The sequence below is a fragment of the Temnothorax longispinosus genome, chromosome 8 (assembly GCF_030848805.1).
Source record: "Temnothorax longispinosus isolate EJ_2023e chromosome 8, Tlon_JGU_v1, whole genome shotgun sequence".
Classification (NCBI taxonomy): domain Eukaryota; kingdom Metazoa; phylum Arthropoda; class Insecta; order Hymenoptera; family Formicidae; genus Temnothorax; species Temnothorax longispinosus.
The window spans coordinates 10255075-10281491 of record NC_092365.1 but is presented as its reverse complement, the minus strand read 5'-3'; the positions used below and the strand labels follow the sequence as shown (position 1 = coordinate 10281491).

The following is a 26417-nucleotide window of genomic DNA, read 5'->3' as shown; positions in this document are numbered from 1 at the left end:
GATCTACGATCATCATCTTGGTTTTGTCTCTGTTAATCGCGAGACCAAAGTTGGAGGCTTGTTCTTTCTAGGAGTTGAAGGAGGTTTATGTCTTCCTCAGTTGATGCAAGAAGAGGTATCGTCAGGATATCGCAAGTTAGATATCAGCCGTCCATCTAGGGATACACTCTTATCCCATCCATCTAGGACAGTTCGCATTATGTACTCCGTATAAATATTAAATAGTAAAGGTGAGAGGATACATCCCTGTCGAACCCCAGCACGAGCTCCGTAGTCTCCGGAATCAATTCCATCCACCCGGACTGCCGCTGTACTCCCTACGTACAATTTCTTTATGAGGTATACCAGGTGATATGGCACGCTTATTTTTTTGTAAGAACTTCTCACAGTTTGCTCCATTTTACAGTGTCAAAAGCTTTTCGAAAGTCAACAAAGCATATGTATAGTGGGTTGTTAAATTCTCTGCCCTTCTCTATAATTTGTCTCAGTATATGCATCTGCTTCCGCGTTCCTCTTCCCTTTACAAAGCCAGCTTGTTCGGGTGCGATTTCTCGATTCAAGTACACGCTTGCAGTCTGGTATTCAGGATGTGCAGTAGTACTTTGCTGGCATGGGATATGAGGGCAATCAATCTGTAGTTGTTTATACATTTCTTGGTTGAGCCTTTTTTATATAGTGGAATGAACAAGGAGTGAGACCAGTTTTTGAGCCATTCACCGCTATCCCATATTCGAGAGCAGATGATGTGCAGAATATCTACTCCAATTTCTCCCATATTCCTGATTACCTTGATCGGTATTTCATCCGTTCCTACTGCCTTGTCTTGCTTTAGATGTTTAATCGCAGCTCGTATTTCGTCTTTCAAAATACCGGGTTCCCGTTCAGAGTCTGCAGTAATTAAGATGTGGTCGGATGCATTGCAAGTATCAGCAAATAGAGACACGTGGTACTTCCGCCAGACCTCCACAATTTCCCCAATCTCTGTAACGCAGTTACCTGCAGAGTTGGTCAAAAATAAATTATTATTTATTTAAAAATTAATAATTAGTAAAAAATAATTACTATGTAACAGTATATTACATTCTCCTCAACATCGACGCGATCCGACTCGTCGGGAGTTCTTTTGGCGTATATATGATATTGTTATTCTGTATAAATATGTTATGTTGATGCTTAGAGTGACTTAGGCGAACAGGAAACGTATTATTTCGAAAATCTTAAAGACGAGATAAGGTATAAAGGAACTATCGGTGGGAATGAACGATCCGTGCCAGCAATTGTAAGGGCGAGGAGAAGACAGCGATATCAGCCACACTTAGACAGCCCATAAGGCGCACAAGGACGCCAAACCAGTTGTCGCCGGAGAAGCCGGAAAATTGACGGGGCTGCTCGAATATCATTAGGCCCACCGGCGAAACTAACGAGACGCGCACGCGCCAGCTAACAAAGCGGCCTAAGCTGGGCCTTTGTCGGAACACCGGATTGCCGGAAAGCTAGCTCTCCGGAAAGCCGTGCTAGCGTCACCATATTTGTAATTCCGGGAGTCGTTCCCCCGAGTAGTCGGACCGCTGTTCCTTATTGAATTGTGCGATACTAAACGTCGTACTTTGTCACTGAAGTATATTAATTATTGTATATATAACAATAAGAATTTGTCGAGAAGTTTCTGTCGGCAACTGTGAGTATTATAATAAATCTATATTCTCTTGCCTGAGCCATAATTATATAATTTAACCATATAATGTTAAATATATGTGAATTAATAATAAGCGAAAATCTAATTCAGTCATATCTGATGAGGGTCCCTCCGACCATCCACCCCTAAGTTTTGTTGTGTACTCTTTTGCTAATTTTGTAAAAATTGGCTGGCGCCCTGTAAATATTTCTTTTGTAAACTGAGAGCCCCGACGGCTACGGACCCGGCTGCGTCGGGTGAAGGCTGTAATATGTATAATTAATAAATTATAGATATAATTAACGATAATACATTGGTAATAATTAATAAAATAAAACAGTCTGTCTCAACTAATTTTTTGTGATGTTGTGAGCGCACAACGCACTTGGCAACCGAATTGCCAAGTGTCAGGGAAATTCGACCCTAGCGACTAAAATCGTCAAGACCAAAGGTCCATCGAGGACCGATATCGCTGACGCGAAGGTCAGCGCGGAGCGCTGACCACACAGGTTAATGCTACCGCGGGCGATCCCGAGGTAGCAACGGGAAACCAATATAAGACCGCCGAATCGAGCGATTAGGCAGTCGGTCTGAGAACTCCACGACGTCGCGTTGAAACATCTACGAACTCTAACGAATCGCGAGACGGGAACACTAAATAAAGAACACCTCGTCCAAGCCAAGCTCTAGTATATTTAATAAAGTGTTAAAGTGGTGTTTAACAAAGTGTGATCATTAACCGAGCCCGCCAGACGCCCTCATCCCGATCCTTCCGAGCTCGCGAGCGGAGCACGACCCCTTCAGCCGTCTGAACGGCTAACATTGGTGGCAGCGGTGGGATCTGCTCCATCTACTCGCGCAAGAGGACCGGACTTCTGAGCTCATTCACACGCCTGAAACAAAACGAGCACATTAGTGAACGGCGGCAACATATCCCGGAGAGGAAAAGCCAGCTAAGACACGAGCGAAAAAGACGGTAGCAGCCGCGAGTGCAGAAGTGACACCGGAGACGGCCACGACCTACCGCACGGCATCACCGGCCCGAGCGACGACGCAGGGACACAGCGAAGCAGCATAGCAGCGCGGCAGGGACGCAGCGACAACAGGGACGCAGCCAAGCAGCAAAGCGGCCCGACGACCAGGCGATGCAGACGGACAGCAACATGCGATTCGTGGCGATATTGTAAGTGCGAAAATTATTATATCCCCGAGCGCTAAGTAGATGTCGGACGACCCGAACCGACAAACGCCCGTCCGACAAGCGTCGTTCGTCCATAGCGAGTCCGCGCACCGCGCTTCGCGTAATCTAGCTAACCCGGTGAGTGCGACGCGATCCGAAAGCGAAGGGTTAAACCGGCCCGCTGAAAGCGAAGGGGTGAACCGGCCCGCTGAAAGCGAAGGGTTAGACCGGCCCGCTGAGCAAGACGGATTAGACCGAGTTCGACAAAATTTAGATTCGCGTTTTGCCGAGGAAGAGACGCCCGTACTATCTCCGAACGTTGTCATAGAACGCGAGTTTCCGTTCGACGAAGTAGACGTAAGCGTAACAGGCGAACGCGAACACCGCGATAATAATACAGAGCGACCGACTCCGACAGACTCACTGACAGACGTCTCCGACGTCACGCCGAGCCACGTGTCACAACGAGGAGAATTTTCCCTCACCTCATACGACACCGACGTATTTGACCCTAACGAGGAGGACTATACGCCTAAAGCTCTCAAAATGAGTCAGACGAGAAACGCGACTCCAAGCCGAGAGAACCGCGAGGAAAATCCGGACCCATCTAGAGTGTCTGAACAAGCCGTCACCGAAACGGCGCAAAATGGACCGCCCGCCAGGCGATCTCAGGCCCCAGAGCCGACGCGATCCGAGTTGAGAGCCCCGGACGCCGTGATTACTGATTTAATTAATCTAATACGCGACATGCAAGAACGCATGGACCGCATCGAGGCTACGGAATTCGACCGATCAGCCGAACTCCTTCGCGCTTTTCGCGAATTGCAGAATCGCGTAGGCCGGATGGAATCCGCCACATACGATTCCGACACGCGAGACCGTCGCGTACACAGCCAGGGCCCGCTGGATATCACATACGGACGAACGCGTAGCGACGTCCGGAACCAACCGGGTCTAGTTACCGGGTACCTCAGCCTTAAAGAAGCGCGAGCAATGATACCCGAGATCAATGGAGATTCGCGAGAACGCGTCCGAGAGTTCATAAACGCTAGCACGTATGCTATGAAAAATATACAGCCGACCAACGAGTCAATGCTACTCGAAGCTATTCTTTGTACGAAATTTAAAGGGAAGGCTATGACAGATTTCGACACGCGCGATATCCGCGATTTTGATCAATTAAAGCGCGAACTCGAGACAGAATATTTAGGAAAACGCTGCACGACGCACTTGCAGCTGGAATTTAATTCGCTAGCGCAAAAGCCCGGCGAAAGCGCACAAGAATTCGGTAGGCGCGTCGAGAAATTAGCGCGCGAATTGTATGAAGCAATGGAAGAGGGTAAAGGCCACACGCAGGAACAGCAGAAGACCATCCTTGAAAACATAAAAACTCAAGCGCTGCATAATTTTCAGATCGGATTGCACGACGATATAAAGCTGTTAGTAAGAGCGCAGCGATACGCAAGTTTGCAAGAAGCAATAACCGGCGCCAGCGCGGAGGAAAAGGTTAGAGGCCCCTCCCCGCGGAGCGCGCAAGCAACGGCAAAAAATAAATACCCCGCCGCGAATACGCGAGGCGCGGGAAATACCGTAGGACAATGTCACAAGTGCGGAAAGAACGGTCATTACGCGCGAGATTGCCGTACGGGCCGACAAGCAAACAGATACGCGTTGCCGAAACCCGAGAAGCCTAGCGGCATTAACACGATAGAGTGTTCATATTGTAAAAAGGCAGGGCATAAGCGCGACGAATGCTGGTCGTTAAACGGGCGACCAAAACCCGAGCGACCGCGCCGAACGAAAACGGAAGCAGTTAAGAAAACGCCCGTGAGTACTGTCAGAAAGACAAGGACACAAGAATCTAGCGAGGAAACATCCTCTCGCAGCAGCAGCGAGGAGGATGAGAAGCCTAAAAGGAATAAGGCGCGCGCCGCCGAGACATATCGTGTTGCACAGATAAGCAAGAAGCACGAGGAAGGCCCGCTAGACTTAGTGACGCTGCCCGTACAGGAGGCAGAGAAAGGAGAAATGGACCTGTTATTAGATTCAGGCGCAACACTCACGTTAATAAAAGTGGGAAATTTGAAAGCGAAAGCGATGGTGAAGGAAGAACGGTTAGCGCTAGTCGGCGTAACCGGACACCAGATTCACACGATAGGGAAGATAAAAGCCACTGTGGATCTCGGAGATAAAAAAATTCGCCACACGATGTACGTGGTGAAAGACAATTTTCCCATTGAGTACGAAGGCATTTTAGGAAACGACTTCCTCTCAAAACACAAAGCAGATATTTCAAATTCGAAAAAGCGATTAAAAATCGGCTCAGCTTCCTTTAAGCTCCGACCTTTTCGCAAGGTAAAACTTCCGCCACATAGCGAAACAATCGTGGAAGCCGTCACCGATCATAATCGTGTCGGCATTGTGCGGAGCGGCGAACCCGCCCCAGGGGTCTTTATCGGGCATTGCCTAGTGCAGCCCGTCGAATTTAAATGTCCGATTAGCGTATTGAATGTGACGGACAAGCCCGTGGAGATACTCACTCTACATGTAACTTTAGAAGACCTGCCGCCGCCCGACACCGCGGACGTTCTCTCGTTACGCTCGAGCGACGAGCGCGAGACCATCGCCGAACGACAAAAGAAAGTACGCGAGCAAGTACAGCTCGATCACTTGAACGCCGAAGAGCGAGCAGCCGTAGAACAAATTTGCGATGACTACTTTGATGTGTTCTATATAGACGGCGACCATTTAAGCGCGACTACCGCAATAGAGCACGAGATAAATATCCGGCCAGGTAGCACGCCCGTGAATGTGAAACCATATCGGTTACCCGAGAAGCATAAGGCCGAAGTGAAAAAGCAAATAGAAAAGATGCTCGAAGACGGCATAATCAGCCCGAGCACGAGTCACTGGAACGCACCGATAATAGTCGTTCTTAAAAAACCGGACGCATCCGGAAAAGTGCAATTTCGCGTGGTTATTGATTTTCGGAAAATGAATGATCTCACCATGGGAGATTCTTTCCCCATGCCGAACATAACCGACATATTAGACCAATTAGGTAACGCGAAATATTTTACCATTTTAGATTTGGCCTCGGGGTATCACCAAATCCCCATGCATAAAGACCACAAAGGCAAAACAGCCTTCTCCACTCCGGATGGGCACTTTGAATTTAATCGCATGCCTTTTGGTCTGAAAAACGCACCGGCAGCATTTCAGCGGCTAATGTACGCGGTGCTGGCCGGCCTGCTAGGGCTGAGATGTTTCGTGTATATCGACGACATCGTCATATACGGGGCGACGCTAACGGAACATATCAGAAGAATAATAGCCGTGCTACTCAGGCTCCGAAAATACAATCTAAAGTTAAAACCGAGTAAATGCGCGTTCCTACGAAAGGAAGTCGTGTACCTGGGTCACGTGATTTCGGAAAAAGGAATCTCACCGGACCCGTCGAAACTAATAGCTGTCAAGGAGTTTCCGACTCCTAAAAAACTGAAAGACATTCAGTCGTTCATAGGCCTAGCCGGGTACTACCGAAAATTCATCGAAAATTTTTCGAAACTAGCCAAGCCACTGACCAAGCTCACTAGGAAAAAAGAAAAATTTATTTGGTCAATAGAGCAGCAAAACGCGTTTGAATTATTAAAGGAAAAATTAACAACCGCGCCGGTGTTAAATTATCCCGACTTCAATAAAGAATTTATAGTGACGACAGACGCGTCAGATTTCGCAATAGGAGCTATCCTCTCACAGGGAGTAGTCGGCCAAGACCGACCGATAGCGTACGCCAGCCGCGTATTATGCAAAGCGGAACAGAACTATAATACGACGGAGAAAGAACTGCTAGCCATCGTGTGGGCAGTCAAGCATTTTCGCCCCTATCTTTATGGCGTTAGATTTAAAATAATAACCGATCACAAACCATTGATCTGGTTATTCAATGTTACCGACCCCGGTTCAAGATTAATTAGATGGAGGCTTAAATTAGAGGAGTATGATTACGAAATCATACACAAGGCAGGGAAGAGCAACCTAAACGCCGACGCATTGAGCCGTAACCCGATAACAGAGGCGTCAGCTGTGCATATGATACAGCAAGAAGAAGAAGATGCGCCCCGAGAATACTCGGAGGAGGAAAAGAAACAGATACTATACGAGTATCACGACTCGCCTATCGGAGGGCACCAAGGAGTCACACGCACTTTAGACCGAATCCGATTGCAACACGATTGGAAAGGTATAACAAAGGATGTCGAGACTTACATCGGCAGATACGAATACTGCCAAAAAAATAAATTAAGCAGAAAAACGAAGATGCCAATGGTCATCACGGACACGCCGGAACGACCGTTTGAAAAATGCGCTCTCGACATCGTCGGTCCGTTAACAGTTACAAATCAAGGAAATAAATATATTCTGACGTTTCAGGATAATTTAACGAAATTTAGTAAGGCGATACCGATCGAAAATCAGGAAGCCAGAACCATCGCCAAAGAATTCGTAACAAAAATCGTGTTAGAACACGGAATTCCGGAGAAAATTCTCACGGATCAGGGCACGAACTTTACAAGCGAAATGTTCAAAAATACGTGCAAATTATTGAAAATCGAGAAGATTCAAACAACGGCGTATCACCCTGAGAGTAATGGGGCACTAGAGAGATCGCATCGTACTCTCGCCGAATACTTGAGACATTATATAAATCAAGATCAAACTGACTGGGACGAATGGCTTCCTTATGCGATGTTTACATACAATACGACACCACACTCTACTACAGGCTTCACGCCTTTCGAATTGGTCTACGGGCACCGACCTGACCTACCGACGGCCCTAACAAAACCGCCGAAATTAACATACTCATACGAGGATTACGCAAAAGAACTACGAGAGCGAATCCGCGCAGCGAATCAAATCGCGAGAGAAAATACGAAGGACGAAAAAGCGAAATCGAAACTACAATTTGATAAAAAAAGCAAGAAGGCAACCTTCAAAGTAGGCGATAAAGTACTACTTTATGACGAAACGATACGACGAGGCCGCTCAAAGAAGCTCGACTCGCAATGGGTGGGACCATATATTATTTTAGAAAAACACGACAATGTAAATTACACGATTAAAATTAAACGAAAGACGCTACGCGTTCACGCGAACCGATTGAAAGCGTTAGTAGAGGAATAAAAAAGCACTCACATTAAAGCAAAAGCAAAAAAAAAAAAAAGGCAAAAAAGGGGGGAAAAAGAAAAGAGAAGAAAACTAACAGTACTCACCTAAAGGTCACCACGTCGCACGACGGAGACTTCTCTCCCCCCTGTGGCCACATCCACGGTAATCCTCAGGGGGAGGACATCAGCCCGAACTGCCTCCTCGTACGAGGGAGGCGGCGAGTCAGGCGATTCAGGCTCTGCAACCTGGGCGCGGGGAGCTCGAGCCACCCGCAACCAGTAGGTGCGCAAACACGCATCACACGTGGATGGCGCGAAAAATCGGTTACATCTAAAGCAACGCATTTTTCCTTTTTTTTGGCACTCAAAGCACACTAACCGTAAAGAACCGCTTGGAGGCTAGCAGTAGACTAACGCAAAAATGCGCTACTCAAAAGAAATGACACTTGCTGACAGATAAAGTCAGCATAAAATAAAAGATAAATAGAATACCCCCAGGAACATATTCATATTACAGGCTAGCTATCACCCTACACCTTGCAAGGGAAATGACGTCAGAGCCGTTACCATACGAGATGACAGCGTTCACTGCCGAACCCGGCATATATTACGAGAAAATCGGACAACTCCAGCAAACGAAAGCAACATGGAAAATGGCAATACGCATAGACGTAACAGCATTAAACATAAGATATCAACAACTTCAGGAAAACCTAGCACGCATCGAAGAAATCTGCAACCATGCCATCAGAAGCACCAAAAACACATGCCAAATCACGCTCCAAACTATTAGGCGAGAAAATAGTAAAATGACACGCAACCTAGAGCAACTACAAACCATTTACCGATCACCCCTAAGTAAACGAGGCCTGATCGACGCTGTATGCCAAATAAGTAAAACGTTATTTGGCACCATGGACGCTGAAGACGCAAAAATCATAAATGAGCAAATACAGTTGCTAAATAATCAACAACAAACATTGCAACACGCGGCAAAAAATCAATTGAAAATCATTAATGCTACAATAGGTCATATTGAGAAACTAGAACAAACACTGTCATATAACGAAAATTTAATGGCTAACGTTACAAGAAAACTAGAAGAACAGCTTATGTACAGAGAGGGACTAGACGAACAACTATTAGTATTAAACGCTATTTTGAATGACCTCACGACAGACATAAACGACATTACAGACTATCTGACTCACGCAAATCACAATATTTTATTAACGCGCGTGCTCCCGATCGAAAAAATAATAATAGAACTAAGAGAAGCGACCTCACACATAGACAGGAGATTGAATTTTCCATTCAAAATACAAGCCGAAAACTGGAATTCTATCCAAAAATATCTAAATGTAAACGCGTATTATGATAACTCGAACATATATACTATTCTCGTATTCCCATTGATAGCGTACCCAACATACGAAATTATAAAAATCACTCCTGTACCGATACACAATGACCATAATGTTTTCACACTCCTAGAACCCTCTCATACCCTACTAGGAATAAATCGAGAAAATCACAATTATATAATTTTAAAAGAAAGCGATTTAAATGAATGTACGCGAGATAATACCAAATTCACTTGCGCTCAAAATCTCCCTGTCTATTTTATAACTGCGAATGCGCCGACTGAAATACAACTCTTCGTAAAAACGTCGAGATATATAGAAAACCGAAAACAGCGTCACATAATCTCAAATGTAACACTCTGGATTGCAGTATCAGAACCCCAAACATGGTTATTTTCCACTCCAAAAACAACCGACATAATAATTCAATGCAAAGAATTGCCAGAAAATAAAGTAAAACTAGAGAAAACCGGAAAAATCACATTACGCAACAGTTGTAAATTAACTACACCAGATATATATTTAGAGACCAAAAACCGAGTGTATAATAAAAATGTAAAAATGTATTTACCTGAATTTAATGTAACAGACACAATAGAAAAAAGCATAACAATAAGCAATAGAATAGAATCCGATAAGGAAATAAATTTGGAACCAATAATCAAAGATCCGACAGAATTAATAAAATTAAGCTTGAATCTGGAAGAAATCAAAAAGGAAATGGAAAATAACCAACCGAACATTTTCACGAATAAAAATATTATATATCCCGTAGGCTCCACAGTCACAATTGTAATAGTAATAAGTATCATAGCTGTAATCATCTATGTAATAAAGAAAAGAAGGGACCACTAAAAAATTTATAATACAAAAACAATCATGTAAAATAGCATAAGACACCTAGATTGTAACCCCTCAAGGGAAAAGAAAACACACATAAATAAACGAAAAACTACGTTTTTCTTTTTCCGCGGGGGGAGGGATGTTGTGAGCGCACAACGCACTTGGCAACCGAATTGCCAAGTGTCAGGGAAATTCGGCCCTAGCGACTAAAATCGTCAAGACCAAAGGTCCATCGAGGACCGATATCGCTGACGCGAAGGTCAGCGCGGAGCGCTGACCACACAGGTTAATGCTACCGCGGGCGATCCCGAGGTAGCAACGGGAAACCAATATAAGACCGCCGAATCGAGCGATTAGGCAGTCGGTCTGAGAACTCCACGACGTCGCGTTGAAACATCTACGAACTCTAACGAATCGCGAGACGGGAACACTAAATAAAGAACACCTCGTCCAAGCCAAGCTCTAGTATATTTAATAAAGTGTTAAAGTGGTGTTTAACAAAGTGTGATCATTAACCGAGCCCGCCAGACGCCCTCATCCCGATCCTTCCGAGCTCGCGAGCGGAGCACGACCCCTTCAGCCGTCTGAACGGCTAACAATATATATAAAACATTAACATAATTGTTTTTTTAAACCACGTTTAACTGCAATAATTAAATTATATTAAACCAATTAATAATTTTTAAAATAAGTAATTTACTTGAGACTAAAAATTCTGTAAAATTCCTGTAAAATTCGTAATTTATTGCATATCCCCGCAGGGTTTGCAATCTACTACCAATATTATCCTTCTCCTCTTACTTTAACCCTTTGGACCAACGGCTTAACGTCTCTTTCCGAAAGACGGAGCCCAGTTTTCTCCGCACAAGAGCCTATCTTGCACGGAGGGGCGCAGCTATCGGAAAAACATTCCATGCTTCATGGCTCTAGTGGACTCGAACCTGGTTCCTCAGATTACGAGTCTGGCGCTCTATCACTAGACCACACTGCCGCCCCCTATTTACTTGAGACTAAATATTCATTACCGCCGTAGAGTTAGCAGACAAATTGAATATTTTGGAATTATTCTTTTTTATATAATTTGGGAATCATTTGGGGAAGTTTGGGAAAATTGTTTAAACATTTGGGAAAGAATAGATTTTTTGTTATTAACAAAATTTATTGAGCGTCAAGTTAGCAGATAGTGACTATGTTTAATGTTTATTATAAATGGAATCGATTGGAAATCATTTGGGGATGACATCTTCATTGTAATTTTTATTTGGGAAAAGTCGGTTTTTTTGTAATTTAAATAAATCTTTGTATTACTTAATGTTCTTTTTCGCTGCACTTCTGCACTAGTACAACAAGTGAACTTATTGCACTAGTTCAGAAGTGTAGCGAAAAAGAACAGACCATTATCGGCAGTAGTGTGAAAATTACATATTTTTCGGAGGAGCAGCGAGTTGCTTACGTCGAGACCGTCGAGTAGACCTCGACATGACAACATACTCCGAAAAGAAAATTTGTAGATGTTATTTTCTTCATATATACATTATTTATATCTTATAAACAGAGTAATTCCTTTATTTCCTTTTCCATAATCGTGGTACATTAACTCGCATGAGTCGGAAATTCATTGGGTTGAAAGAAGAATTCCTTTTCCGTCACGCGGCTACATTTATCACTAATAATAAGAATCTATCTTCTTTTCTCGTTGTTTCAGTGTATCTTATTTGAGACAAACGTGCGAGCAAGCGAAAGTGTGAATGAATATATGAAAAGTAGAATAAAAAAGAAACAAAATGTAAGAGAGAATGAGAATAACGAGTATTATTTAGATTGTGTTAGCAGATTCTGTTATACTTTTGTTAGCGTTCTACTGACAAGTATTTTGTGTTAATGCATAGATTTCATTAAATTTTTAAAAATTACAAAATAATTACATTGCTTTTGCATTTACATTCATGCTTATTAGTTTTTACATTATTTCAATTCTTATAAAATACTCAGACGGTCAAGTCTGTCAAAAGCAGAGTATCTGCTACAAATTTTTGTCAGCAGAAAGACTACAGATTTGATGACGGTTCTGATATATTACATGCGATGTCAGTAGAACGCTAACAGAAGTATAACAGAATCTGCTAACACAATCTAAATAAATAATAAATGCTAACACAATATAAATAATGCTCGTTATTCTCATTTTCTCTTACATTTTGTTTCTTTTATTCTACTTTTCATATATTCACACTCTCGCTTACTCGCACGTTAATTTGTCTCAAATAAAGATACACTGAAACAACGAGAAAAGAAGATAGATCCTTATTATTAGTGATAAATGTAACCGCGTGACGGAAAAGGAATTCTTCTTTCAACCCAATGGATTTCCGACTCATGCGAGTCAGTGTACCACGATTATGGAAAAGGAAATAAAGGAATTACTCTGTTTATAAGATATAAATAATGTATATATGAACTATATATGAAGAAAATAACACCTACAAATTTTCTTTTCGGAGTATGCTGTCATGTCGAGGTCTACTCGACGGTCTCGACGTAAGCAACTCGCTGCTCCTCCGAAAAATATGTAATTTTCACACTACTGCCGATAATGGTCTGTTCTTTTTCGTTACACTTCTGAACTAGTGCAATAAGTTCACTTGTTGTACTAGTGCAGAAGTGCAGCGAAAAAGAACATTAATACAAAGATTTATTTAAATTACAAAAAAAACCGACTTTTCCCAAATAAAAATTACAATGAAGATGTCATCCCCAAATGATTTCCAATCGATTCCATTTATAATAAACATTAAACATAGTCACTATCTGCTAACTTGACGCTCGATAAATTTTGTTAATAACAAAAAATCTATTCTTTCCCAAATGTTTAAACAATTTTCCCAAACTTCCCCAAATAATTCCCAAATTATATAAAAAAGAATAATTCCAAAATATTCAATTTGTCTGCTAACTCTACGGCGGTATATTCATTATTGAAAAAATTGATAATTATTTTCCACTAGTTATTAATTTTTAAATAAGTATAGATAGTAATTTATTTTTGACAGATATTAATTATTTTAATAATAAAGAATTTATTTCTACTAATTACCAATTTACAAAAAATTAATTTATTTTTATCTAAATACTAATTTTCACGTAACTAGAAATTTTTCTCTGATTCTACAATTTACCAATTTTTTAAGTAATGCGTAATTTACTTGTACCTAAATATTATATTTTATGTACCTAATAAGTAATTTTTTGTAACCAATTACTAATTTGCTAATTCAATAAAAATTTAATTTGTTTCTTTGCTTAGTATTACAAAATGCGTGATATTAGTACAAAAGTACCTTTTTCAAAAAAGGTAAAAAAAGGCACCAAATACACGCAATGTATTTTGTGAATCCAAAAATCTAACCTAAATGGTAGTAGCTTAATTTTTCTTCAACAAAATTATATGACAAAATTGCGTTACCTAACTTAACCTAAATAATATGTTATTTTTAAAAAATATATAAAATTATTAAATTGTGCCAATTACAAAAAGAGAATATATAAATTGCTTTAAAAAATAATTGTTGTGCAATTACTTTTAAAAAATAAAACTTAAGTGGTACATATCTTTGTGCTTCCATTCAAGGGTCTTTCTATTTCAATCCAAGTAGTAGCTTTAATTCTTCTTAACAAAATTATAATATTACAAAAAATCATTTTAATCACAAAGAATTAAAAAGGTAACAGTAGAAAATAAAAATATTTAATTAAAATAAACTAAATAAATTTTTTTTGTAAAAAGACTTGGCGCTGCTAGATCTCGAAATTTAATAAAGTACAGAAATTTTTGATTGAATAAAAAAAAATAAACATAATTTAGAGAAGAATGCGATGGGAGTAAAAAAGCAGCGCCAAGTTTTTTTACAAGAGAAATTTATTTTATTTTAATTAAATATTTTTATTTTCTACTGTTACTTTTTTAATTCTTTGTGATTAAAATGATTCTTTGTAATATTATAATTTTGTTAAGGAGAATTAAAGCTACTAATTGGGTTGGAATAGGAAGACCCTTGAATGGAAGCACAAAGATATGTACCACTTGAGTTTTATTTTTTAAAAGTAGTTGCACAACAATTTATTTTTCAAAGCAATATATATATTCTCTTTGTAATTAGCGCAATTTAAAGATTTCATATATTTTTTTGAAATAACATGTCATTTAGGTTGAGTAGTTAGGTAACGCAATTTTGTGATATAATTTTGTTAAGGAGAAATAAAGCTACTACTACTTAGGTTGGATTTTTGGATTTACAAAATACATTGCGAGTACTTGGCGCCTTTTTTTACCTTTTTTGAAAAAGGTAATTTTGTATTGATATATTACAAACATATTTGTTATCCTGCGCTACTGGACAACTAAATCTCGGCACCATGGGAAGATAACCACGTTGTTACATGTTCGTATTTTGATTATTACAAAACAAAATATACGATTAACAGAATCGTAATGGGCATTATTAACACATAGAAGAAAGTTGCCTCTATTATATTTGTACAGGCAGTCACAACAATTAGTTGTCTAAGAAGTTATAATAACTTCGAAATTCTGAAATATGGGTCATGTAACCCCGATCTCCCCTATAGCTAGACAATAAATCTTGCCTGCACTAGTTAAGTAACGTATGTATAGCGCTCATGACTTGCTTCGCGCGTGTACACTTAGTGCGAGGCACTACCATGTTTATTGATTTGCCAACAAACATTTATCCTTTTTTTATTTTGTTTGATGTTGTCATTTAATAATCTCTGCGTTTCTATAATTTCATTAATATGAGCTTATTTATAGAACTCCATCCATAAATTTGCTTTCTGTAAAAGTCAACGTCTAAATTCGAATTGGACATTTAAAACTTCTTCTAATTGTATAAGATGAGTAAAATTGAGTAATGATATAATAACGAGCAGTTACAACAGAAAAGTGAACATAATTTTTGTTAAATTTGGGTAAGACAAAAACATTTATATGAATATCTAGAATTATTTTTGTGTTACTGAATTCACCGCTAAAACTGCGCCTGCATATTAAGCCGTATCCAGACCAAGCAAAGGCAAATAAAATGAGTAATTTGCTTCAATAATTGCGAATAACAACACTGTTCGCATTCATTGAAGCAAGTTGTTCATTCGTGTTTGCTCATCATGCTCGCTTGATCTGGAGAAATGCATGTACAACCAGGGATCAGCATAATAATTTACAAGTTAATAATACAAACCGAAAGTACATTCTTAATTTGCCAACACATAATAAATGAATTAATTATTAATAATACAAGTTCTTTTACATGTTATTTTATTTAATATTATTAACTTGTAAATCATTATGCAACAGCCCTCAGAGCAGACTGGAGTTACATGGGTGCTTTCTAACGAAGATAATATAGTTACTCAAATCAGCTGTAACGGATTTTTACTATTAAAGTGATATCCCATTATGGGACTTCTTCGTAAATGTTTTTACATTACGTTGCAATTTTTAAATTCTTGACTTAGATTTAGGTTTTAATTTTAATCATTGACTTAAATTACAATTACTATTTTGACTTTGCCTTCGCTATCGTATTTATTTCAACGCTTTAAACGTGATCTATAATGGTTTATTATTATTTTTATTATTTTTTATATTGTTTTGTAATTGCTCTGAAAAAGACCAAGTATACGGTCGAAACGTAAGCTTACAGCAATTAAAACGAATTGCTCTAATAAAGTTAATTTTTTTTAACACCTGATTATTACTCGATATCTGGTCGTTTTTTCTGTAATTAGCTATTGTTTTTATCGAGCGGATATTATTTAAAAAATTTTTTTTAATTGTATATATACAACCTTGATATAAGATCAAGCTATATACCCGGTTTTAAAGAACCCAGTAGATATGCAAATAATTAAGATTGTACATACTCTCTAAAAGTCGAAGAGTGAAATATTACTCAAAACAAGTGAAAAGCAAGTGTAAAAAAACGAAAAGTGAAAATTGAGTCTGTGCATTTCAAGTAATTCGCCACTCTAAGAAAGAGTAAAATTTCGCTCTATAAGTTGGAGTGAAATCGCATTCCATTTGAGTGAAAGGGGATTCTTTTCGAGTGTCCTTCTATCCAGAAGATCAGTGGCCATAAGAGTGAATTATATCAATGTACAATTTTGAGTGGAACACTCTGTTAGAGTCATTTATCAGTCGATCTTTATAGTGAATCACGATTCACTATAGCTTTAGAATGAGATCGTATCACTCAGGTGTAGTAGCCGCTCTAAAAATTTGAGTGAAAAATTTGCCTCTATTTTATGAGTGCCCGCAAATAGAGCTATAACCCTCTCTTTTGGAGTGATTATCATAATCACTCTAATATATTAGTAGCGAAACCAATCTATGAGATTTAGAGAGTATGAATTTCAGTTACGATCATTTAAAAAGTCTCAAGCAACTCGAGTAAGAAGGAGAGGGAGAGAAAAATTAACAATTAAATACGTTGTACTGGGCGCGGAATTCTTGCTCCATCCTGCTGAGACGGCGCAGTTCCCATGAAAGCTCGAAGGCCGTTAAAAGTGGGTCTCTCGATGAAAGCGCGATTAGAGATGACGAAGTGAGCGCTCGGTACGCATTTATTCGAGATTGCGAGTGTCGGAGGGAGTCCTGTTCGCTGGAAGTGACGCACTCGTCGCAACCACACCTACAATAAAGTGACAATGCCGCTTCCTCTCATCTTTACATCAAGGATCATTTAATTATACAGGAATAAGTATAAAAAAAATAATTAATATAAAATGCATCGAAAAAATTTCAAGTCGTTAAATATTTTATCTAATTTAAAAGGCAAAAGTAATAAAATAGTAAATTGAGAACTGTTATTATAAAGTACGTTTCATCTTTTGTATACCTTGCATCGTGAGGTGTTGGAAGAGTCGCACCACGATCTAATAGCAGTTTCAGTATTTCGTAATTATTTTTATGAGCTGCCAAAATCAACGGAGTTATATCCGACGTAAAATTTGATGATGAATCTGCAGCTTCCCAACTCTGAAATAAAATGTGAAAGTATTGTGTTTGAATTTTCGTAATCAATGATTAACTCATTAAGGAGGTGTATAATCGTTACACAGGAAGTTTTAGTTAAATCATAATTGTTTTGTTTCAAAGTCTAAGATTAATACTAGAATCATTAAATAGATAATTTATACTAATATTTTGTACCCGAGAAATCTATACCAATCTGCTCTATTTTTACTGAAATATTTTATATTTATTTAGAAATAATGATAATAATTTTTGAAAACATAATTAATTTTTTGAATAAACTTTAACAATGTTGCAATCAATGTTGTATTTTAATTATTTAAAAAGTGTAAAACAATCTCATCACTTATTTAAAATACGTACATAGAGATAAAAGTCTATTAAGAAAAAATTATTTCCTTGATAAATAAAGTTGCTATTCTCGATGTTAAAAAAATTGTTTTATGCAGATGGGTTACGTAAAAAATATAAATCTTTTTGATTTTTTTAATTTAAGAAATATTTAAGGATGTATTGACCGTACAACCCTGCCAAAAGTTAGCTTTTAATAAAAAATTACTAAAATAAAGACTTTGCATGTATGTCAAACTCAATATTTTTTATAATATTAGAAAAAATTACCGTTAACAATTTGAGTATGGTTTTTTGTCATTTAAATAATTAATATTGTTTAAACAATTAAAAAATTAAAAAATTTAGCAAAAAGTTTTAAAACTTAAAATACAAGATCAATGATGGATATGTTTTACATATATAAAAAGTTTTAGAAATATCTCATCGTTTTTATTTATATTTACAGCAAAAATGTCGATTTTCTATAATATAATAATAAGGAATAATGTTAATTTTAATTTCATCAACTTTAAGCTTGATAACTCTTAAATCGTTTAGTAAATCACTTACAGAGTATTTTTAATTTAAATTTAAAAGATACATCTAAAAATTTCAGCCATTTTTGAATATATTTGAAATACCTCCAATACATCCTTAAAATCGTTATAACTTAGCAACCGTTTAGTGGATTCGTTTCAACTTTTTTGCAGCACATCAGGAAGACTATAAAAGAACAATTGCACAAATTTTTGTCGACTTCTCATTGTTTTGAAGATATAGCCAATACATCCTTAAAGGAAAAAATAAAATTTAAAATTTAAAGGCACAAAAACTCAGTTGAGATATAAATCTTTTATATTCACCGAAAAAGTTTATATAAAAAATTTTATACTTTAAAAATTGGCTGATGATTTCTATTGAAACTATTTCTATTAAAGATATATGAAAAGTCTTAAATCGCTGTTAGAATTAATAAAAAAAGATGGGACAAAATGATAGTATTATCAAACTCACGTAAGGTTGCCCTGGCTTGTGTATTTTTTCCTCCCATTCCAGTAGGACTTCCACCGCCTCCACGTACTCCTCTTTAATAGCATGCAAAAGTGCATCCTGAAAGATACATGCATTATGGTTTTAAGTGTTTTACGCTTTTAGGCGTCAGGATGTAGCTAAGACATTTTGCAACGCAGATGGTTAATAATAACATCACTTATAGTGGCTTGTATCGTTTCGTACATGGGATAAACTTTATACGTCAACATTTTTTTTATTTTTTGTCTTATTTTTTTATTATCGTTCAATAATATTTGTGTCTTGATAATTTCATTGATATGGACTTCAGCAATACATGCGCTTTTTATAGAAATCGATGATGTTATACGTTTAGCAGCGTCCAAAACTGAATGGAACATTTTGAACACTTTCTGTGAGAATGAATACATGGTAACCTAAAATGTACCAGATATATGCACAGAACTGTTATTAGCATATCCCGGTAGACATCGATTATGGTACATCAGCGTGATACGTATTACCAGCAATAATTAGGGGAGCGGCTGTCGCGCATAATTTTCATGAGAGACATCGTACCGTTTCGACCCCACGATATTTACCTTCACTTCAATTCCCAATTCGAGCAGCAGCTTGATAAGCTCGATATTTTCATTTTCAATAGCGGCTATCAGCGCCGACCGATTTAATGGATCGACACAATTGATATTTAATATCTCCGGGTGATCTCGATTCTCCTCGATTAACCTGTTTGATAAATTATACAACAATTACCATATCTTTGTTATTAAGACAATTCTATACAAAAATATGTTTAAAAAATTTAATTATAATAATAATTATGAGAATCTTATCAACTAATCTTTACAACATCCGTTTCGGCAAAACTTGCTCCGTTAAAACTATATTTTACTCGCAAGCAAAATATATTTTATATAAATCTTATTTTTAATTAACACAATGCATATATTATTATATTAATCGATTAATCGATTACCAACTGTAGTCACGTTCTTCTTATCCTATCTTATCTTATATACAAAATTACCTTTTTTAAAAAAAAGGTAAAAAAAGGCGCCAAGTACACGCATAGTAGTGTATATGTTGTTACCTCGAACAAAAAAAAGTGGTAGTATTGTACCTCAAAAAAACCTAAGTAACAAGTGGTAGACGTAATCTTTATATCTCGAAAAATCTCAAAAAAATCTAAGCAGTAGTATCTTTATTTCCGAAAAATTATAACCCAAGTGATACACATCACAAAATTATGTTACTTTATCAAAAAGAAGAGTCGCGCTTCAAGTGATCTATTACAATTACAAAAAAGAAATAATATCTCTTTAAATTACAGCGCCAATTACAGAGAGCATATTGCCTCAAAAAATAATTGTTGCACTACATTGAAAAATCTTTACATTGTGTCAATTAGCAAAGAATGTATGATAACAAATTTATAAGATTAAAAAATTTTATTTAAATTTAACAAGGGAATACAAGATATTTAAATACAAAGTTTACATGTGTATTTTTTAGTGGTCACAAAGAATTACAGAGGTAACAGTACAAAATAAAAATATTTTATTAAAATATTTAATCCAGCGGGGGAATACAATTTGTATTTAAATACAAAGTTTATATATGTATTTTTCAATAGAATAAAAGTTTTAATCACAAAGAATTACAGAGGTAACAGTACAAAATAAAAATATTTTATTAAAATACATGAATTTTTCTTGTAAAAAAACTTGGCGCTGCTAGACCTCGAATTACCCAAGTTGGTTAATTTTAAATAAATAAATAAATTTATCCTCTACTTAATTATAAGCCGCATTATCCGCCATCCGCGTCGTCACGCACACCCATATCACTCACTCGCACATCCACGCTGATAATCATTTAATATTACTCCTATCGCATTCTTTTCTGAATTATTTTTATTTATTGTTGTCCTTATTTATTTAAAATTTCGAGGTCTAGCAGCGCCAAGTTTTTTTACAAGAAAAATTCATGTATTTTAATAAAATATTTTTATTTGTACTGTTACTTCTGTAATTCTTTGTGACCACTAAAAAATACACATGTAAACTTTGTATTTAAATATCTTGTATTCCCTTGTTAAATTTAAATAAAATTTTTTAATCTTATAAAATTGTTATCATACATTCTTTTCTAATTGACACAATGTAAAGATTTTTCAAAGTAGTGCAACAATTATTTTTTGAGGCAATATGTTCTCTCTGTAATTGGCGCTGTAATTTAAAGAGATATCATTTCTTTTTTGTAATTGTAATAGATCACTTGAAGCGCGACTCTTCTTTTTGATAAGGTAACATAATTTTGTGATGTGTATCACTTGGGTTATAATTTTTCGGAAATAAAGATACTACTGCTTAAATTTTTTCGAGATTTTTCGAGATATAAAGATTACGTCTACCACTTGTTACTTAGGTTTTTTCGAGGTACAATACTACCACTTTTTTTTGTTCGAGGTAACAACATATACACTACTATGCGTGTACTTGGCGCCTTTTTTTACCTTTTTTTTTAAAAAAGGTAATTTTGTACGGATATCACGCCTTTTTGTAGTATTACGCATTTTATAAACAGTATGTACAGGGTAAAGCTTAGAGGTATAATACTACCACTTTGTTTTTTTCGAGGTAACAACATAACAGGGTAACAACATAATACATGTACACTACTATGTGTGTACTTGGCGCCTTTTTTTATCTTTTTTTTAAAAAGGTAATTTTGTACGGATATCACGCCTTTTTGTAATGTTACGCATCTTAATCTTATAAACAATATATCTTATAATCTTATAAACAGTATATACAAGGTATGAAGCTAAAAGTGTTACGAACTATTATTTCTAAAGAAAACAACAATTTAATATTTTGCTTAGTTTTTTTAAAATAATAATCTGAAACCCTTTTAGTTGTACACCTTGTATATATTTTTCAATTTTAACATAAAACATAATCGCAATATAGCATGATTAATGTTAATAAGTCGTTAACTGTAAAATTCTTTATTTATTTTTATTCGCGTGTCTTACTGAATGTTGTTCGCAACTGTATATGTACCGATATCTTCAGGTATCGATATTTTTGATAATTACAGATGGGCACCTGTAACACGTGTCTGAAATTTACCTGATTTGTTTATTCTTTTATTCCCTTCAACTAATCGCAAATTAATTCTATTTGATAAAAGCAATTCTGTTAAATTTCTCATACGTAACGCATCGTTTATAATTTTCTATTAATTATAAATATTAAATAGTACAATATATATATATATATATATATATATATATATATATATATATATATTCGTACTCACATCCTTGAAAATTATTTCGGAAATTCGAGCGAATGTCACAACTAGAAAAAATTATCTTTCATATTTTAACAGTTGAGTAGGAACATATTTGAGTTGGCGAAAAATGATTCTCTGAAACCGCACGTGTGTGTAAATGATTCAGTAGAAAATATACAATTATTTCAAAATACATTTGCACACTACGTACCGCACGTGTGTGTAAATAATTCAGTAGAAAATATATAATCATTTCAAAATACATTTGCACACTACGTACCAAAAATATATAATATGATAACGTAGTTTTTGCTATTCAATTGATTGAATTTCAGAAAAGAAAAATATTTAAAAGTATATAACTATGTCAGTCAATAAAGAGACATCGACGCAAATTGAATCATATATATATATATTTAATTGCCTGCTCATTAAATATAAAGTGCAAACACATAGAAATTGTATATTTTTCTATACTTAAATGCAATAGGAAGAAATAATTAAACAAGTATCCTTGCATAGAAATATTATGCATAATTTTTACAAAACATATTTGAGATTCGCGCAATTGAGATATATAATAAAATTAATAACGATTCTATAAATCTTAGGTATATGTTAATAATACGACATGATCTTTTTAATCATGAAACTTACAAACTAACGGAAAAAGATTCGTATCCTAAATGCCAATAATTTTTCTAATGTAACAATAATACTGAAAATATATGGATAAAAATATATATAATAAATAATAACATAATTAATGATATACAAGAGCTTTTGTCGCGCATATCGATTTTCAATAATGGATATTATAATAACAAATACGTTTTACGTTTATTCGAAAACAAATTATGTGTACACATAATAAAAATTGTATGAATTAAAATTATGTGTATACACATAATAAAAATGCGGAATTATTTTTGTCAGACATAATTTTAATTGATCCAATTTTTATTATGTCAAGACATAATTTTAATTCATCCAATTTTTATTATGTCTAGACATAATTTTGATTCGTCCAATTTTTATTATGTCTAGACATAATTTTAATTCAGCGAATTTTTATTATGTCATGACAATTTTAATTCTGCCGCTAGGGAATTTTTAGGGAAGTCGATTCTTATGAATCAAGTTTGAATTCGATGTCTAGGTGTCCCAGGTTGCCGATGACGAGGTCCACATAGTGCGCTTCATAGTTTTCGGTATCCAGGTGTATTAATACCTTGAATTCGATGTTCACGTGTTCCAGGTTGCCGATGACGGGTTCCAGATAGTGCGCTCCATAGTTTTCGGTGTCCAGGTATAATAATACATTGAATTCGATGTCTAGGTGTCCCACGTTGCCGATGACGAGGTCCACATAGTGCGCTCCGTAGTTTTCGGTGTCTACGTGTATTAATACCTCGAATTCGATATCTACGTGTCCTACATTCAGATTTAAAGTTATTAATACACCTAGCACCAAAAACTACGAAGCGCACTATGTGGACCTTGACATCGGCAACCTGGGACACGTAAACATTGAATTCGAGGTATTATTACATCTAGACACCGAAAACTACGGAGCGTGCTATCTGGATCTTGTCATCAGCAACCTGGGACACCTAGATATCAATTTCAAGGTATTAATACACGTAGACACCGAAAACTACGGAGCGCACTATGTGGACCTCGTCCTCGGCAACCTGGGACACCTAGACATTGAATTCAACGTACGATTACACCTGGACACCGAAAACTATGAAGCGCACTATCTGGATCCCGTCATCGGCAACCTGGGACACGTGGACATCGAATTTAAGGTATTAATACACGTAGACACCGAAAACTACGGAGCGCACTATGTGGACCTCGTCATCGGCAACCTGGGACACCTAGACATCGAATTCAATGTACGATTACACCTGGACACCAAAAACTATGAAGCGCACTATCTGGATACCGTCATCGGCAACCTGGGACACGTGGACATCGAATTCAAGGTATTAATACACGTAGACACCAAAAACTACGGAGCGTACTATGTGGACCTCGTCATCGGCAACCTGGGACACGCAGACATCGAATTCAACGTATTATTACACCTGGACACCAAAAACTATGAAGCGCACTATCTGGACCTCGTCATCGGCAACCTGGGATACCTAGACATCAAATTCAAGCTTGATTCATAAGAATCGACTTAAAAATTCCCTAGCGGCACTTTCTGCCAAAAGCGTAGAGAACTTTCTTTTCCGGCAGCGGTGGTAATACGATGTAAGGATACGAAATCTCTCCAGATAAACATGAAGCAATTGACTCAATATATATTATATAAGTATATACCTAATTTACCTAAATAGAAATCTTCCTCCTGACCGATAAGTCTATCAACCTAATTTCGAAATACGCGCGCGATATCGAAACTGGCGATACCTGCGCCGCCAGCGTCGAAAAAGTGAAAGTGACGTTTCTCTGATAATCATAATAATATTGAGATAAGAGCGGTCGACGTAGAAGAAGAAGTATCTTAAAAATAAATTTTCACATTTGGACTTTGCGTCGCAATATCTCCGCTCGTAGGGCACGTAGCGGAATATTATAAGAGACCCCCCCTCCTAATTCGACCTAATTCCAAGCTATCGATCAAGTCTACTTAGAACTTGATCCGTTCACTCGTTATCGAGATCTCAACATCTCGAGTACTCGCAACCCGTCGCGTCGCGTAAAAGAGTCACGGTCGGTCTCGCTCCGCGTGTACTTGGCGCGAGACACTACCGTGTCTCTTGATTACTCGAATTTTTTTAGTCAATTGGAATTAATACTTAAAAAGAAAACATTTCAGTAAAAAATATCAAAGAAAAATTATTAGTCATTATAATTTTCCAGTTAATTTTTGATATCGTGCATTTTTTACTACAACTCAAATTTAAAAAATTCTTAGTTTTTTTTTGTTTAAATATTAACTTTTATACATTTAGATATACTTGCGGCGGTGTGGTCTAGTGGTAGAGCGCCAGACTCGTAATCTGAGGAACCAGGTTCGATCGAGTCCACTATAGAGTCATGAATCATGGAAAAGCTTTTTTCCGAAAAAACCGCGCCCCTCCGTGCAAGATGCGGAGAAAACTGGGCTCCGTCTTTCGGAAGAGACGTTAAACTGTTGGTCCAAAGGAGGAAACAGTAAGGTAGTGGATGAATTGGAGGTTAGGGTTGGATACGTCCCTTCAAAACGCCCTTTAAGGCCCCTTGGGGTATATAAAGTAAAATTCTTTATCCTTTATCCTTTTTACATTTAGATATACTTTAATTTCAAATATTTATTTATAATATTGATATAAATATGTAATATTAATTAAAATATATATTATTTATAATATATATTAATAATATATATATATATATATATTTATATTGTTATATTTAATTTAAAGTAAAATTTGTACATAAAAATTTAATTTTCATATCGCGCTTCAAACATCACGATGATTGAATATTTTATGAATGATCATGGATCATTATACGGATCCATGGGTCTCTATAACGTTCTACGCAAAGCGAGGTTTACCTCACCTCGGCCCCTGATTTTAGGGCGAAGCGAGGTCCATCCCTCACCTCCCGGTGCTTACAGTGTGAAAAAAGGTCTGTTTTGTACGGTTCCATAGGGGAACTTTAACTTATCACGCGAACCGTACAATATTAGATCTGCTGATGATTATGTATTTATACGGTGTCGATATGTGGCAGATTTCCTAACTTTAAAACTGTTATTTTTATAGCACTTTATAATTTTTATTCTACTTGAGAGCGATTTTAACTTTCACATTCGTGTTTTACGCACAAAAATATACAATATTGTAAAGTTTTAACCATATCGGTGAGTAAGTCACTTTCCTTCAGATTCAAAATCCGCGGTGTCCAATCGTGCAATTTTAGTGTCCAATTGTTCAGTGTCCAATGTCCAATCGTATGGTGTCCAATCGTATGGTGTCCAATCGGTAAATCGTCCAATATATACCGCGTATTCAACTAAGCGTGTTCAATTGAACGATGTTCAATCGTTAATGTGGTCAAACGGGTACCATCCGAGAAAAAGGATTTTTTCGGGCGGGCGCGCGGCTTTACGCACATGGCTTGGGAGTGTAGTGCTTTGACCAATCTCTGGTTGTCCGCAGTTGTTCCCAACAAATTTTTTACTTTATTAGATAATCTATTATTTTTAAAATATATTTTTAATAAATCTCAGGAGCAAACTCGTGAAAATGCAACATTCACCTAAAAAGACATTAAAAATGTAAAAAAAAAACGCCAAGTATATTTTAGACAAAATAATTTTATAAATAATATTAGATAAATAATAAAAATATTTATTTAAAAAACACAAAAAATAAATATAATGGCATAAAAAAGAAGTGAAATCAAAGTATATTATTCCAAGTATATTTATTAGAGTAAGTAATATTTTGCAAAATATATATTT

At 36.7% G+C, this 26417-nt stretch overlaps 2 protein-coding genes across 2 annotated transcripts in view; one reads left to right on the top strand and one right to left on the bottom strand.

Annotated features, from left to right (window-relative positions):
• Positions 1 to 26417, bottom strand: part of Trp (transient receptor potential) — a 210959-nt gene that overhangs the window by 119516 nt on the left and 65026 nt on the right. The window contains exons 3-6 of the mRNA XM_071786771.1: positions 19231 to 19375; positions 18632 to 18727; positions 17148 to 17287; positions 16739 to 16940 (exon numbers count right to left, since the gene is read on the bottom strand). Of these exons, the coding sequence (XP_071642872.1) occupies positions 16739 to 16940; positions 17148 to 17287; positions 18632 to 18727; positions 19231 to 19375 (583 nt within the window). The remainder of the gene's footprint in view (positions 1 to 16738; positions 16941 to 17147; positions 17288 to 18631; positions 18728 to 19230; positions 19376 to 26417) is intronic.
• On the top strand, positions 2566 to 10301 carry LOC139817750 (uncharacterized). Its single transcript, XM_071786043.1, has 3 exons — positions 2566 to 2858; positions 8544 to 10182; positions 10281 to 10301. The coding sequence occupies exons 1-3, from the start codon at positions 2821 to 2823 to the stop codon at positions 10299 to 10301; spliced, it is 1698 nt and encodes a 565-aa protein (XP_071642144.1). The 5' UTR covers positions 2566 to 2820.

What these genes read in the sequence shown, in the direction of transcription:
- LOC139817750 (XM_071786043.1), top strand. Translation starts at nt 2,821, where the DNA reads ATGCAGACGGACAGCAACATGCGATTCGTGGCGATATT. An exon ending in ATGCGATTCGTGGCGATATT is followed by an intron (nt 2,859 to 8,543) that starts GTAAGTGCGAAA and finishes TTCATATTACAG; the next exon opens with GCTAGCTATCACCCTACACC. An exon ending in TAGGCTCCACAGTCACAATT is followed by an intron (nt 10,183 to 10,280) that starts GTAATAGTAATA and finishes CATGTAAAATAG; the next exon opens with CATAAGACACCTAGATTGTA.